Raw genomic sequence first — 16,167 nt, 5'->3', positions numbered from 1 at the left:
CTCCGTGTCGTGGCGCCGGGGCGGTGGGAGAGCCCGGGGCGGGCAGCCGGTGCCTCGGCCAGGCCGCTGCAGGCCCCGGCGGGAGGGCGAGGTACCGAAAACCCCCCACACCCCGGTACAGGCCGCAGAGGCGGCCGCCCTCGTTGCCACGGTAACGGCCGCCCCGGGGGCGGGGCGGAGTGACGCGCCGGTGACGCCGCCGGAAGTGACGCGCAGGCGGCGGCGGCGGCGGCGGCGGTGGGTGGGGCGGGGCGGTGGTACCGGTGCGCGCTCGGTGGTGTCTCCTTCTCCTCCCTCAGTCACGGCTCCGGCTCGGCCTCCCCGCGCCGCCATGTCCGCCCCCGGCAGCGGCGGCGAGTTCGGGAACCCGCTGAGGAAGTTCAAGCTCGTCTTCCTGGGCGAGCAGAGCGGTGAGCGGGGCGAGCGGCCGGCACGGGCCTTCCGCTGCGGGGGGGCCCTGAGGGGCCGATAAGGGCCGTGAAGATTCGTGAAGGGCCCTGAGGGGCCGTTAAGGTCCCGGAGTGTGTGTTTTGGGGGGGTGAGGAAGCGCGAAAAGCTCCCGGGGAGCGGCGGGGGAGGATCCCGTTGAGCACCGGGGGTGGGGACCGGTGAGGGTCTTGCGGCAGCGGAGGAACCGTTAAGGGCCTTTTTCTGCCCCGGGGAGGGGGAGGTGGTAATGAGGCGTCGGGGCCCCCCGAGGGAGGGGCGGCTTGGCCTGAGGCCTCGGCCGGCGGCAGGCGCGGCTCTGGTGAGGGCCCCGGTCCCAGTTTTCCCCGGTCTGACTGCTCGGCGGGCCTGGCCACCTCCCCGGGCCTCCTCCCGGGGCTGGCCCGCAGTGCGGCCGTGCTGTGGGGAGGTGCGGGGCTCGGCGGGGCCTGACTGGCGTCTGGGAGAACGGCGGTGGCTTTCGGGCCCTGCTCCGCCCCACGCGATGTGCCTCTGGCCGTGCCCACGCCGAGCGTGGGGCACATACCGGGGAGAGAAAATAAACGGCAAAGCAGCGCTGTCGGTGTGGCCTGGCTGCTGCCTCTGTTACATCATCTTTTTTGTTTTACCTCAAGTTGGCTCCCTTTTGTACCCTTTCCCTCATAATACACGGAGGAGTTGTATCCTTTTCTTGGAATGGTGGTGTTCTCTGTTGTATTACTCTCTTTAGATCTCTTACTGCTTACCTCAGTCCCAGAGCTGTAGGTCTTGGAGGAATTTCCAGAAGTTGTCTAATTCCCCTGCCTTCCTAAGGAGGGATCAGCATTGTTGCCCATAGATATTTATCTAACCTGTTTTTAACCCTCTCCAGTGCTCACAATTTCACAACCCTTCTAGGCAATTCATTCCTTTTCGCTCTTCTCTTCCATCCATGTCCTTTGAATTTTTCTTGGCTTCCTCTGGCTTCCTCAGAATTGAAGCTCTTAGCTTTGGTTCCCGTTTCTTGTAAGTTCTGCACTTTGACTCTTTGATAATATTTGGAGATGTAAATTTTAAGTTTTGAAGCGAGGCACCAAAGTTTACACTGTATCTAAAATCTTGTTATGAAAAAAGGGTTTAAATCTTGAGTGTTGCTTTTCTACCCAGCCAGAAGCAGCTAAAGAGTGTCCGGGGCATCACCATGTCTTGTTTTGATGTTTATGCCTTTAAGTCCTAGACTTGGTGATTACATAAGTAGCAAAATGAGTAACAAAGCAGATTTATTGCTTGCTTAAAGCAAATAATTCTTTGTCATATGCATCACAATGTACCTAATTTGAGGACCAAGTTTTCATCATGATTTATTTTTGACCTACTGAGTTTGATTTGATTTTTATCACTTTGTGAATTAATTTCTTGGCTGGTTATTTCACAGGAGGGTGTAGCTGGGAAATAGCCTGAGATTGGCAGCTTGGTTCTATGATCAGCACTACCAGCGTGCCACTCCCAGAGCAGTGGTTATTTTTTTCCCCTGCTGCTTGAAAGTAATTTTTCTCTTCTTTTGTAGTTGGGAAGACCTCTCTGATCACCAGGTTTATGTATGACAGTTTTGACAATACTTACCAGGTATGTGGTAGTCTTTTTTTTTTTTTTTTTTTTTTTTTTTTAAAGTATATATGGGTAAATCTATTCCATGCTATTAAAATGGATGCCTGTGAGAACTGTTAGGGCCAAGCACATTTGTCCATGAGATGTCAGTTCAATCTCATATGTAAGGCTGTAATGTGCCTTGAAATGGAGATGAGACTTTATGATTAAGCCCAAGCGCCTAGTATGATATCAAGAAATACAGAGTACAAAAAAGAAGCAAGGTTTAGATCCTGCCTGGATATATGAGAAGCCTTGAGGAAAACAGGGAGAAACATTGGTTTATGGGTTGGCTAACAGAGAAGGTGGTCAGGATGCCTGACAATGGATGTGGAAGTCTCAGGAAAGAGAGAGAATCAGAATCAATAAGATACAAACATGCTTATGATAGTTCTTGGTCTGTATCATCTGTATAGATTTAAGTAGGAATAGTTGAGTCCGGAGTGTATAGATATATCTGTAAGGAATCAGCATGGTATATTCTCTCTTATTACTATTTTTTTAACTAAAATTTTAAAAAATTACTATTTTTTTAAACTAAAAGGCTATAGATGGAAAAAGCCAAGGAAGTCTTGGCGAGGAAAGAGCAGGGTAGGGATGAAGAGGCTGCAGACAAAAAGCTGAAGATGTGTAAGAGGCCTGAAGATTTCAGGAAAAGTTAGTTACGTTGAAAGCACGTAGCAGTATTTCAAGGGGATACCAAATATCTTTAAAGAAGGTGAGACTAGGGTGTTATCTTTTAATTCAGGCCAGAAAGAGTTACTGGTTTAGATTAGGGTAATTTTAAGTTGGAAAAAGAAGAGAAGGTTGTTTTCTTGAGGGGAAGTCAATCACTGGAACAGGATCCTCTGGTGCTTTCTGTGTTTCTTTTCCTGACTTTTGTAAGGTGCTCTCATAGATTTATCTGCTTATTGTAGGTGTTATAAACTGTGTCCTGGCTGCACAGAATAGTTCTTCCAGAAATAAGTACTACAGCAATTGACTGTTATGGGATCTTCTAATGTTAAATGGTTCACGTTCTGATTCAGACCTGCCAGAACACGTTATGCTGCCTGCGTATGTTAAGACTGGAGATAATCTGTCTAAAATACTAAAATCTGTTACATCAGTAACTTGTTTCCTGGGGTGATGATGGGCTAGGACATCTGCTTGATTTAAGTGTCTGGGAGCGCATCTAACTTAGGAAATTACTTTAAATGTCTTTGTACCAGAATTGCTGTACAGCAATGGAAACGTGAATGGAAGGAGACTTAGAGAAAGAGCTGCCTGGGAAGTGAAGCTTCTGAATGTTACTGGAAAGGAAGCGCATTCTGAAATGGAAAGCCCTGAATAAACATCACTTTTTAGCTTTCAGCACAGTTGCCCACAATTTGCTCTACCTTTTGGTTATTTCTAATAAGATAATTCTTAACAGACCGAATTACAGTAGACCAGAAGGGGATGCCAGTCAGATATGATCTGTGGCAAGATGTATGAATGTCTGAGGCTAAAATGGAGACTCGGAGGTTCTTGTGCCGTTCAGAATTGCTGGAAGAATGATGTGAAATGAAGATGGTGCAAATACCCAGATTGCTTTGTTCTTATCAACTGTATTGAAGGCAGATGACTTCAGCAGCTTAGTTATAAGTTTGTGAATATTTCTGAGAGTTTGTATAGAAAGATCTGATCTGCAGACGCTGGAAGGCAAGTTGCAGCTACTAATGCTTTTCTTCTTTTCAGGCGACCATTGGCATTGATTTCCTGTCAAAAACAATGTATCTTGAAGATCGCACGGTAAGTGAGGCATCTGTGTGATAGCATGGCAACGGCAGTGTGCGTGCTGCTGCGCCTGGCCGTGCCTCCCAACGGCTGCTGAAATCCCAAAGAGGCCTTTGTTGGGTCCAGTCGCTGACCCGCTCTCCTCTTTCTGATACGTGGTAATATCTGATACCTCTAGAATCAAGTCAGAATCTTTCACGCAAAATTGGGGCAAGCTAATGTCCGTATTTTGGGGAATGGGCTGTCTGTTATATGTACCTTAGGTGTAGTTTGCTGACAGAATTTGCAGCTCTGCCCCTGGGATTGTCAGTATAAATGGGTCTGAGCAGACCCCAAGCAGTCCCAAGTCTTGAAGACGTTCATGATTACCAGCTGTGGCATAGCTCCTCCTCGGGGAAAGGCTCCTTTTGCACCACAGTTCTGACATACCGTTAATAATGCAATTTTGGATTTAGCTTGCATGAGCTTCCTTTTTGCATAAAGAGATCCCTCCCATCCCTCTCCTGTCTTTCAGTATTTGTCTTTTCATTAGTTCATGTTTTGCTAGGACTTGCCTTTTTGCTAGTTTTACTGCTGGCTAAGAACTATGAAACTGTGGCGGGGAGGAAGGGGCTGGTGGTGCAGTGGAAGTCCTTCGTGTTGCTTTGGGTCTGTTGCTTCTCAAGAAGTCTCAGCCCGGTGTGTGTGGTGAGTTTTCTGAGTGCTGCTCTGCCATCTTACCTGGGATTCACTGTGAGAAAAGACCTTGCTTAATCTTTGTATGAGAGAAACTACTTGGCTAACGTTCATCAACGGTACTGGCAGTGGCAGAAGAAGAAAAAGAGCTTGGGAACGCTGCTTGACCTCTGTGAAGTTGAAATGCCTGTGTGCCCTTTCCAGCAGTGTAGTCTTGATTTCTTGTGCTTGTGTAGGTCAGGATGTCATTCACCTGCTCGCCTGCTAGCCAGAAAATCACATATTCTTTCAAATGTTGGACATACTGTTAGCTCTTCTGATTATGCAAGTGGTCCACAGAGCCCATAAAGCCTGTTTAAATAACAGAGGTGTTGAATGTAGATAAGAGGAGGGAGCAATACAAGCACACAAACTAGGAAAATTCAGATGTTGAAATGATTTCTCTGATATGGCTAATGCTGTATTTTGCAATAGGCTTTGCTGGGCTTGACATGGAGACTGCTAAGCCTCTAACTGCGTTGTATGCTTTGGCATATTTGATATGTCCTTAGACCAGATAATAGATCCTGAGATTATACCTGTGCTAGATCGCTCAGCTCTAAATACAGCCTCGGTAGCATGTACTAGCCAGCAAAAGGGACAAATCTATGTGGAATTTGGTTTTTCAAAACCATTTCCAGTAGCCTCCCTTGGAGGGCAGTTGTAAATACCCTATTTCCAGCACGTTGCCAACGCACGGGGGCACTAAGTCAACTGGGGCCAGGAGAAGCCCTGTCCTCAGTCCTGACTGCCAGGCTGCCAGTTCCACCTTACAGCTACAACCTCATTCTTGAAAGACCGAGTAGTATTTCCTCTTCTGTGTTCCCAGACTTGCTGGATTTAAGATAAGTCAGTTTAGAGGGTGTTTGCTGTTCTGGCTTGTACCCCAGCACTGCGTTTCGCCGCAGCGGGCTTTCCCGCGGGTGAAGCGGTAGTGGGGTGACGTCCTTGCTGTTAGGACTGACCCCATCTAGTTACCTGTAAGGCTGCAGTCTGCTCCTGGGGCCGTTAGAGCCGGAGTCCTGACATGGCAGGATGCCCTGAGGTATGTATATGCTTATCTCCCTCCTTAGCGGATGGTGTGAGAAGGTATTTTTTAGGGATACCTTGGTTTTATGATTAAAGGGAAGAATGTGTGTGTCTGTGTGAGTTATTAGTGGGTCTGTGGAGGGAGGTTTCTCAGACGGGCCCGGCTGAGGTTACTGCGAGAATGCGAAGTGTCGTTGGCTCTTTTCACATTTCTGTTCCATTTTAACTTTCCTTTTGTTGCGTTATTTTTGCCTTGCAATTTTTTTTTTGGTTTTATTTTTATTTCACTTGAGTTTTGGTTTTGTTTTCCATTTTCCTGCTCTTCCCTTCCCTCTTCCCCTGCACTTTTCCGTTTCCCAGATCAGGCTGCAGCTGTGGGACACAGCCGGCCAGGAGAGGTTCCGCAGCCTCATTCCCAGCTACATCCGTGACTCTGCTGTGGCTGTCATTGTCTTTGACATTACAAGTAGGTATTGAGCCGGAGCGGCCGCAGGGACCTTGCTTTTAACGTGGACCTTTTATGCATTGGAAGTGGTGGTGGTATCTGAAAGGAGCTAGGACAGGCTGTCCTGCAGGACCAGAGGGGTTTCATGGGCAGAGGGAAAGTAACTGAGCATCTTCCCCCACAACCAGGGGTAACTCCATCCCATAATTCAGCAACTGGGGAATTGTTTAACCCAGGGCTGCTCAGAGCTCCAACGGTGGAGGTGATACAGAGAGGATTGGCAGGTGGGTGAACAGGGATTGTGACTTCTCATCTGTCTGTGCTGATTGGAATGAAGGGTGATTGGTAGCCTTTGGAAAGCTTTTTACTCTTTCTGCTTTGGATTTTTTTTTTTTTAAACCTCAGAATGATACGGGGTTTTTTTTCCTTTCTGGATAACCAGAGATGTAATACAAGTAACAACTTCAGATGCCAAGGCAAAGGAACACTGTCAGAGTAGGTAAAACAGTGCAACACCCATTTAAATAAAAGCTGTGTAGCAACTTACGAGGATTCAAGTCTCCCATTTCATTGAAGAAGAGAGCTGGCGATTCATACAAGTAATGAGAGCTTTTGAAAGAGAAGAGATGTAACTACCATAATTACTAAAGAATAAACAAGCTTAGAGGGGAATTCTCTGTAACTCTTGGCATGAATGTTTTAGTATGAGATACAAAGATATGAATACAATTATTTCATTATAACTCCTTGTTATTGATTCTACTTGATCTGGCTTTTTTGGTTAAGCTACAGTATCAGCATAAATATCTAGACAGGATTTATACCAGTGGGCCAACACCATGTGGACAAAGTCTAAGTAAAGAGTGTAGTGCAGATGAAAAACCTCTGGCCTGCCTTTATTCTGTCACAAACTCCAGATTGTAGTGAGGCTTTACGGACCAGGGCTTTGTTTGTGTTGGTTGACTGAAGTGCTTAACAAATAATAGACTTTTCTTATGATTCATCTTATATGTTGAGGGCAAATAACTATATGGTCTTTCTCCCAGTCCTGTAGCTTAAGTAGTTGACTCTGGCAGGATTTCTGGTTTGGTGCAAACTAATGTAAAACTGATCTGTTTGGGGTTTGAGGAGTGCTGAGATACTCTGGGAACTCATCTAGGTGAGGCAGCGTGGCAGCCTGCAGAGGTTGGCATCTTTTCTCCCCACTGTTGTGACAGGCACAGGATGCTGTTTATCCATGCAGGTGTAAAAATCTTGCCAGTCTAGGCTGTTCTTAACAGCTTCCAGACGTGTCAGAAATAATTAAGCTGATCTCATTCTTTGGTAATGGACCGATCTTTTCAGGTACTTTCATTTATTCTTGTTACTGTTCTTTGTTCTTAGTGACTGAGAGGCTTTTAGGTTTCTCCTGTTACTGAAAGAGCATGCTCATGTACTTCTGAGGGCATGATGATGATTAGGAAAATACAGTTTCCTTTACCACTCCGCAGAGCTGTTTATCAGCATTGTCTTTAGTGGTAACTGTATTTAGGAACCTCAGATAGTCTCCTGTAAGTTAATGCTGGTCACGGTAGTGTGAAATAGGGACAGTCCCATAGGACATACTTAAGTACCAGCCAAGATACTCTTAACTAGTAGAGAAAAACTGTTAGCATGTGGGGAGCTGAGAAGAAAAAGAGAAATTGCTTAGTTATGGTTAATCTGCTGGGCAGCTTGAAATGCAAGTGGCCTGTAGAGAGAGACATGGTGAAAGTCTGTACTCAGGCCCCTCTCTGAACAAGTTACCTGTTTTGAGGAGAGGCTGGTTTAATTCTTGGTTGACCTTTCATCTTTCCTGACTGGTAAGGGCATTAGCACACTGTCATGTTTGAGTGGTTTATTTATATTTTTTTCTTCCCCTCCAAAATGGCTGCATACAAATGTTGACTTCTAGAAATGAGAAACTGCAGCAATACTGCAGCTTTCTCAGGTCATTTCAGGGGTGCCTGCGTGGTACCTGCGTAGTGGCTGAAGGCCTTCCCTCAAATAGCATTACCCTGCACTACAAGTTCTTCCCCAGTTCTGTGGTACTTACTCTAGTTGCCTTTTTGCCTGTGAGTCTGGGGGTTGGAGTGTTTAAATCACCCCCTTGGTAAACTTTCTGGGTGAACAGTCTGGTGTAGCAGCAATGTCTGGGGGACTCTGTGGAAGCTTGTGAAGTCCAGAAGCTGTCATTACCGATCTGATCTTCCAGCACCCATGTAATATTGTGCAGGTGCTTGGAGTTTGTCACCCGGAGTTTCTGGGGTAATGAAGAGCCCTGACTGTTGCTACTGTAATCAAAGCTGCCTTCAAAATGAAGCATGAGCTAATTGCTTTAACTATAAGCCTTAATCTTCCTTAAGCCCCAGGGCATCAGATCTACATGCCCTGATATAGACACCATGTTGTTTTGAATCTGCTTGTAGCAAGACACTTCGCAGACATATGCTCTGTCCAGCTTCTATTTCTCTTCTAAACAAGCCAATTATTGGTCCTTCTGAAACTCCTTTCTCCCTTGTAGCCAGGCTCCTGCAAGCTGCCTTATTAACCACTGTCCTGTGCATGAACAGCTGCTCTCCCTCACTGCTGAACAAGTGGCTTTGTGAGCACATCTAACCAATTTGTGTAATTAAGCTGGGATCCAGTATCGGCCCTCCTGTGAAACTTGTGCCTGTTGAGAATGCCAACAGCAGTCTTGTTTTCTGGCAGCTACTTGTACAGCTAGTCATGTGGGGTAATGACTTGGAAGGAAACGGTATCACTCCCAGTTGTGGAAAGCTTTTGTTTGGCATTCACTGTGGTAGTTGGGCACGTTTGGACCATTATTGTTTCAAATAAGCAGGTCCAAGACCTTAGAGCTATCATATGTAACAGGTCAGTTTGTGTTTGAGCTCAAACTGGACCTGTCATCGCATTTGTGCTTGTTTCTGACTCTTTGCTTATCTGAAAGGGAGAACCCGATGCCCTTTGTGTCACATAAAGCCTACAGCATGTCACGTTTGCTTTTGGTACTTCAGTTATTGATTGCTTTAATCTTACTTGAAAATCCCCGTTGCCATCTTCTGGATGCTTGATGCTGGAGAATGGATGCTGGTTTACTGTGGGTGTCTGGACTGAGGGAATTGCATGTCTGTCACGTGGGAATTGCCCAAAAAGCTTTGATCTGAGATGCTTTAGGCTAGGAGTCCTGTGGAGAGCCCATACAGAGTCCTGGGTAGACCAGGAAGACAAGCTCTGTATGACTTGTTAGCTACAGCTGTCAGCAGCGTAACCTGGAGCTCTCTGGGATCAGCAGAACCCCTCAGCAAGCAGAGGAGGTCATTAAAGCACAATATCTACTGCCAGAGTCAGAAAAGCCAACTTCTGTGGTGTGGGGGTATTTGGGGCAAGGTACCAAGGTCAACCTCAGCTTCTCAGACTGAGCTGCATACGGTTAATTCTAGAAATGGCCTTTTCTCTAAAGGACAATTTCCTCCTTTCTTTTCTCTTGCTCTCTCGTCCTCTCTGCTCTCCCTGGCCTGGTACCAGCAGGTTCGGCTGCAGCTCTGGGACACAGCAGGCCAGGAGCGGTTCCGCAGTCTCATTCCCAGCTACATCCGTGACTCCACTATTGCTGTGGTAGTCTATGACATTACAAGTGAGTGATGCTTCGGTGTCTCGTTCTTTGAAATACTGCCTGTCAGCAGAACTCTTAAGTTACATCCAGAAGTTCTGCAAAAAGATGCTTAACGTTCAAAACGTTTTTCCCCCACCCCATTTTCCTGTCTGAGCGGAAAACGATTTTTGGGTCATTTATATGTGGTGTGGGGAGATATGGAGACCGCAGGCATAGCGTTCTCCCTCTCTGAGAGGAAGTTTTATCCTTAGCACTACCATTTGATTCTTCCCTACAGACTTGAATTCTTTCCAGCAAACCTCCAAGTGGATCGATGACGTTCGGACAGAGAGAGGAAGCGATGTCATCATCATGTTGGTGGGGAACAAAACTGACCTGGCAGACAAGAGGTAATGGGGGGGGGAGCTGGTGGCCTTGCTGCCCTGACCAGTAAAAGCAAGGAACTGGCCAACTAGTCCATCTTCAAATCAATTGTTGATGTTTAAATGAAGCATAAATACCTTGTCATGAAATTCGATTTCTGGTTTTGGCATAAGCAAAGTTACTCCCTTTTGCTATTCCACAAATAGTTTCGGTTTAAACAAACCTACCTAAAAAAATTCCTTTAAGTCTCTATACCATGTTTCTCAATGGTGTATTTTGTCTGATTTTTTTCTTTCCGTGCTGAGGTAAAAAGATGTCATGCAAAAGCAAGGAAATCTGCCTTTTTTCAGTATTCCTGTTTACATGACTCTTTCTGCATGTGCAACTGGAAGTTCGTAGTAAAGTTTTTTTGTTACAAGATGCAGCCTGAGCTTTTTTGGTATCAGTCTAAAAAGTTTCCCTCTTGAGCATAAATTTCATGTCATACATGACAAACTGATGTTCTGGATGTGTGAGAGGAAACTAGATTAGCAAAAGCAGACTTCCCCAAGAGACGTGAAAAGTTAATTAGACTCTTAAAATCACACGGACTTAATATTTTGGGACATGTCATAAAGCATTTTGCTTTTAAAACTCTTAATCCTGTAACACCGCTTCAACCAACGTAACCAATGTAATGGCTTCTTAGAAAACCACAGGTTTGTGCTTTTGGATTTCTATTTCAAATTCTTCTCTTGATTGTTGATTTAACAAAAACGTTGTTGAATGTTTTCAGAGATTTTTGTTCTTTATGAAGACGTCAGAAACAGTGTAGCTAAAGAAAGGTTTTTATTTTAATGGTTAGTAGTTGGCAAAGGGAAGATGGAGTGAGCGTGCAGTTCCTTACAGTCCCAGTACTTTAAACTGAAACACCTTCACAGACACCACATACTCTAAGATGTGTGCCTCGTGTGTCATAGCACATATGAAGTATTGAAATGATGGAGAATTTTTATTGGTGCAAAAGAAAGCACCTCAAAAAGGCAGAACTGGGAAACACCGGGATCTCACGGCAAAAATGGGGTCTTACAAAATCAAACCCTTCTCTGTTCACGAGACACTTCCGATCAAAGATAACCACTTGAAAAGCCTTACAGGTGGAACATTAATGTTTTCTCCAAAAAATCTTGCACTATTCTCTGACCTGCCTGTTCGTTTACTCTGTTCCTTGAGGTGATGGGCCTAATAGGGATCTGACTGTTTCACTGTTGGATGCTACCACATTTTAAATTCTAAACCTTGCTTTACTCACTCCTGCAGCGTACATACTGCTTCAGAAAATACTGTCACGTGGTTTTTGCCTTGTGGTTTTGCTGTTGTCCAGATGCTCGTGTGAGATGGTACCCAGCATCCCTGGTGCACAGCCTGGTGTCAGGAGATGCTTTTTGCCCTCTGTCCCTGGACAAGTCATGCTGTAGTTTTTAGTTTGCCATGCCTAGCAAGAAAAGCACAGACAATTCTAATACTGGCAGGTGGTTTGGGTCGGTGGGGAAAAGGATAACGTTAGGCTCCAGCTGGGCACTCTGTGGGCTTTGTACTGATGGTTCTTACAGAAATGTGTTCTGAGTCCTCCATGCAGATCACCTCAGTCTTGGCAGCTATTTGGCTTTTCCCACTTGCAGTGGGAGGCCATTCTGAGTGTCCTGTGCCTTGCACTTTGGAAATACTGAGTAAAACTTGGTGCTCAGAGCTTCAGAAATTTGATAAAATATATATATATAGCTGATTTGGATTAAGAATTCCAGGTGGCAAGACCTCAGATCAGTCTGGTCTCTGAAATCAGCTTACAAAAGTAGCAAGTTCTACTTGAGCCAGCTCTGGATGTTGACCACTCAGTATCTCTTAGGCCTTCCTGGGAGCTCGAAATAACTGCAGGTCCCTAACTGAATAAGATGGCATTTAGATTTGAGACTTTCTAATTTCTATCAAAATCCAATTTTGTGTGGAGCTGGAAAACCCAATGGGATAATTTCAGCCTTGGATTATTTCCTGATAGTATGTAAGTGAAGTGTGTGTGCAGGACAGCTGGCCCAGCATTGCCTTAAGAATTAGAAAGACCAGAAAATAGTTGGAAACATAACTACAGTTGAAGTTCATTTAGCACTAGAAATTCTTATTTTAGAAGTTTAATGAGAGTATCAGTTTAATGTAAGTGACTATCTTCTTGCCTTTTGGCCTAGGCTAGAATTTGGGATCATGGTGTTATCCAGGTACCAGTAAAAGAAGCTGCCTGGCCTTTCTTTTAAAAGGAAGTTAGATTTGTCTTGTGCTGAAAGCCTTTGAAGGCTGGACAAAGCCCCAGTATCAGTCTGAGCTTGGTCACATTGTTCGAGCCCGTTCATCCTATGGTAAAAACCAAGTGATGATGCAAGTGAAGCTCTGAAGCAAAAAAGCGGAACTAAAAATAGCACTGTTCCTATTTGGTGCGGCCTGTTAAGTTTTTTTTCTTTCCTGTTAATGTTGCTTCAGTTGGTAGCTGTTTCTTTCCTGCAATTTTCTTTTTATCATTTTTTGGACTATTTTTCTTTCTTTTGGTTTTTCTTTTCTGTGATTTGTTCTCATTGCTGTAGACAGGTTTCTGTAGAGGAGGGTGAGAGAAAAGCCCAAGAACTGAATATGATGTATATTGAAACCAGTGCTAAAGCAGGATATAATGTGAAACAGGTATGTACAGGGTGTTGGTCAGAGATGCCATTGCAGGTGCTTGCTCGCAGGCAGCAGCCTACCACTTGCTGTTGCACTGCACTTGCTGCTGGAGCCTTTCTGAAATCTGTCTGTAACCTCACAGAGTTCCCTTCTGTCAACTTTTGGGAAACTGCTTTTTATATCAGGTGCAGCATATGGGGATTCTTCCTTCCCTTGAGGATGCTGTGAATGAGGCTCCAACGTACTGCACAAACTTCATCCTATGTTGCTCATGTTACTAGTATTCCTAAGTCCAGGCATCCCCTGGTAACTTACCTGAGGTTGTTTCATTCTTAGCTGGAGGATCTGGGAGTCTTAAAGACTTGGGGGATCCTGAGGTCTCCCCGGTGGTCTCTGTGCTCTTGTAAGGGGTGGTGAAGCAGCTGTCCACTGAAGAGTGTCTCCGTCACGGACATCTCTAACTCTTCCTGTCTGTTCTTCCTTTTCTGTCTTTCCACTTCTGTTTGCATCTTTGTCCAGGCAAATCACTACAGAAGAAGGTGAACAGAGAGCCAAAGAGCTGAATGTGATGTTTATTGAGACCAGTGCAAAGACTGGCTACAATGTGAAACAGGTAGATCAATGTTCTATTCTAACGACAGGAAATCTGTGCTTTACTGCTCTGTGTATGCTTCTGCTTGGTGTTCTGTTCCATCAGATACTTGCTTATATTGTTTAAAGTCAACCCCTGAGGTGCTCCTTGCCCGATGTTTGCTGCTGCTTTATCTAGTGGAACCTCCTCTCCTGTCATGTTAGTGATTCCCTGTCAAAGCTAAGCAAACTTACCTTGAAAGAAAGGGGAATCTAAAACCAGAATGTGCTGAGGGATGGGAACAGCACTATTTTGTGCAGCCAAACGTAATTTTGTACGTTCCCTTTGCTGTTGTTAACAGTTAATGCACTGTTTCCTAAAATCAGTGTTGACATCAGTAAGGATAATTGCTTATGCTGATTCTACTAGAGTGGAAGTTCCTGCCTCTGTTTGCAAGCTGCAGAGGAAAATTTTAGAATAGTTGAGGTTGGAAGGGATCTCTGGAGATTGTCTAGTCCAGCCCTCATGCTCAGAGCAGGCTGCCCAGAACTAACTCCAGTTGGGTTTTGAATTTCTCAAAGGATACAGACTCCATCCATCTCTCCAGGCAACCTGTCACAGTGTTTGACTGCACAGTAAAAAAAAAAACCCTAACCTTTTTTCGTTATGTTTAAGCAGAACTTCTTGTATTTCGGCTTGTGCCCATTCCCTTTTGCTGTAAGCTTGTGATCCCACTCTCCACTAGTTCAGAAATTGTTCTGAAGAGTGACAACTTGGGGCATAAGGCCCAGGGCTCTGCAGGGAGCTTAAGTACTGTTGGTGTCAGCTGGGAACCATACGTAGAGTTTGCTGCATGCCAGCAGCTTAGGAGACCCTCACAGTGCAATTAGGAGACTTTGGGTTTGTTTCTTTTTGGCTATTCTGGGTTGAATCCACTTTAGCCCTTGGTTCTAACTTACTGTTGCTTTATTTGCCTAGTGGGTGTTTGCAGTGAGAGCATCTGTGACTAAAAGGATGCTAACTGCAACACTGGGCTGGCTTGATTTTCCAAGTAACACAGTTTGGAGGGGTGGATGAGAAGCCCCTGCCACACTACTGTGAGAAGAATCATCCTTAGCTGATGATTTCTTTATGCAGGGCTTTTCCCCAGCCTGCCTGGCGGTGGCTGTGTGGTGTTAGCTGCTGCCTTAATGTCAGCAGGAGGAGCTCTAAGCATTGACTTGAAAAAGTGTGCAAAACCACTTTCTGTTTTTTAGGGGGATATGATAGTCCTTCCCAGCTCTAGCCCATCCTTAATAGCTTCAGTGCAGCTCGCTTGAGCCAGCTGTTCTGCTCAGAAATGGCTGTTTTGCAGCAGGAATGAACTGAAAGGATGGGCTGTAAAACCTCAGTTATTCCATAGACTTCTTAAACCTTGGGTCTCTTGTGAGGTTGCTTATCAGAAGTCCCAAGTTGTGCACTGTAACGTTGCTGGGTGCAAAAGCGGATGAGGCCAGGAATGAGTAAATGACAGGCTCACTGAGTGCAGGAGGGAGTTGGTTTATGCGTCCCTGGAAGCATTGTTACTAATTAATTCCATGTTCTGTTCAAGTAGGAATAGGTAAAATAAAACTGGTTTGTAGGCATTGAATAACTTCTTTAATAAAACCTGTTAGATTTCTTAGGTAAAATTCTCATGGTGTTTGATCACTGCTTGCTGAAGTACCCACATGACAAGTCTCTATAATTTGGACTCTTAAGATCTGCTGTAAAGCAATGTTTTTTAACATGGATTTTTTTTTTTCTGATAAGCCTTCAGCTTTACCTCTTGCTACTTTTCAGCTTTTCCGTCGTGTGGCTGCTGCCTTGCCTGGGATGGACAGCACACCAGAGAAGAGCAAAGAAGACAGTATCCTTGCTTTCCCCTCAGTAGCTTCTTGTTCTCTAGAATTTGACAATTACATTTTGTTAAGTTGCGCTGACAGGCTTGTTGGCACATTGTGGGGATGAGCCTTACTGGGATTTTGCAGAGAGGTGGCTGAAAAGGCCGGTGTATCTGGGTGTAAATTGAGGACCATGCTTGTGATATGTATATAAATGTACACAACTACTTATAACAGCAAGCACAAGTTTTGCTTTCTTCACTGAAGCTTAGGAGAAAATCTCTGTGATTTTAAAATACCGTAATAGTTTGTTTCATCTTCTTGCACAGGGCTTTCTTGTGTGGAGATCTGCCCGACTGGGCTCGAGCCTCTGAACAGTCTTGACACACTGAGTCTGCTGGTTTTGCAGTTAATCCTGTTCAGGCAGGATGTGCTCTGCTCTGCTCCAGCAGAAGAGATAGCTAACAACCTCTCCAGACACTGTTCCCTTTCTCTGTTCTTTCCTCGAGCCAGGTGATTTCCTTAACTCGTCTGCTGCAGTGATTGACATCAAACTAGAGAAACCTCCTGAGCAGCCAGTAACGGAGAGCGGGTGCTCCTGCTAACAGGCCTGTTCTGTAGCAGCACATTCCCCAACCGGCCAGTCTCACTGAAGAACATCACCGCTCATTGGCTAGGCAACCCTACTTTGTGGGCTGAAAAACCGATCTACTAAGCGAGCGAACTCCCTGTTTACTGGTGGGGAGCAGCCCCGGCCGCCCCTCTTACTGCATGGTATGAGCCCTGAGTGCAGAATGAGTGTCCTGTCTTTTTTTTTTTTTTATGTTGTCGCACTTTGGCACTGTGGTTGGTGCCCTTTACACTCTCTTCCTCTCCTTCTCCCCCTCTTCCTCACCTTGAGCCTGTCTGCTCAGATGTATCTTGTGAATGCAATGGAAAAGCCACCAAGTTAGGGAAGACAAAAATAAAGCTTGGGGGTGGGCTTTCCACCTTCCTTACTGCCTTGCATCTTTAGTTCCCTGTCCACTCCAGCCCTGTCTCTGTCCTGCAT

General features: G+C 45.3%; 1 protein-coding gene across 5 annotated transcripts; it reads left to right on the top strand.

The window, feature by feature from the left end:
• Positions 1 to 231: 231 nt before the first annotated feature.
• Positions 232 to 16,124, top strand: RAB41 (RAB41, member RAS oncogene family). Of its 5 annotated transcripts, none has more exons than XR_012624548.1 (9): positions 232 to 410; positions 1,973 to 2,031; positions 3,772 to 3,825; positions 9,551 to 9,656; positions 9,913 to 10,024; positions 12,608 to 12,701; positions 13,203 to 13,296; positions 15,076 to 15,142; positions 15,657 to 16,124. XR_012624548.1 is itself a non-coding variant. In XM_074834861.1 (9 exons), exons 2-9 carry the CDS (start codon positions 2,006 to 2,008, stop codon positions 15,719 to 15,721), a joined length of 630 nt encoding a protein of 209 aa, XP_074690962.1. In that variant the 5' UTR covers positions 232 to 410; positions 1,973 to 2,005; the 3' UTR covers positions 15,722 to 16,124. The 5 variants fall into 5 exon arrangements, 4 of the variants coding, with proteins under 4 accessions (XP_074690962.1, XP_074690961.1, XP_074690960.1 ...); XM_074834861.1 differs by lacking the exon at positions 12,608 to 12,701 and adding an exon at positions 5,914 to 6,019; XM_074834860.1 differs by lacking the exon at positions 12,608 to 12,701 and adding an exon at positions 5,914 to 6,019 and having other exon boundaries at positions 9,548 to 9,656.
• Positions 16,125 to 16,167: the final 43 nt, after the last annotated feature.

The sequence above is a fragment of the Strix aluco genome, chromosome 10 (genome assembly GCF_031877795.1).
Source record: "Strix aluco isolate bStrAlu1 chromosome 10, bStrAlu1.hap1, whole genome shotgun sequence".
Taxonomy (NCBI): Eukaryota; Metazoa; Chordata; class Aves; order Strigiformes; family Strigidae; genus Strix; species Strix aluco.
Note: the sequence above shows the minus strand (reverse complement) of the source record. Positions and strands in the feature narration are given on the sequence as shown.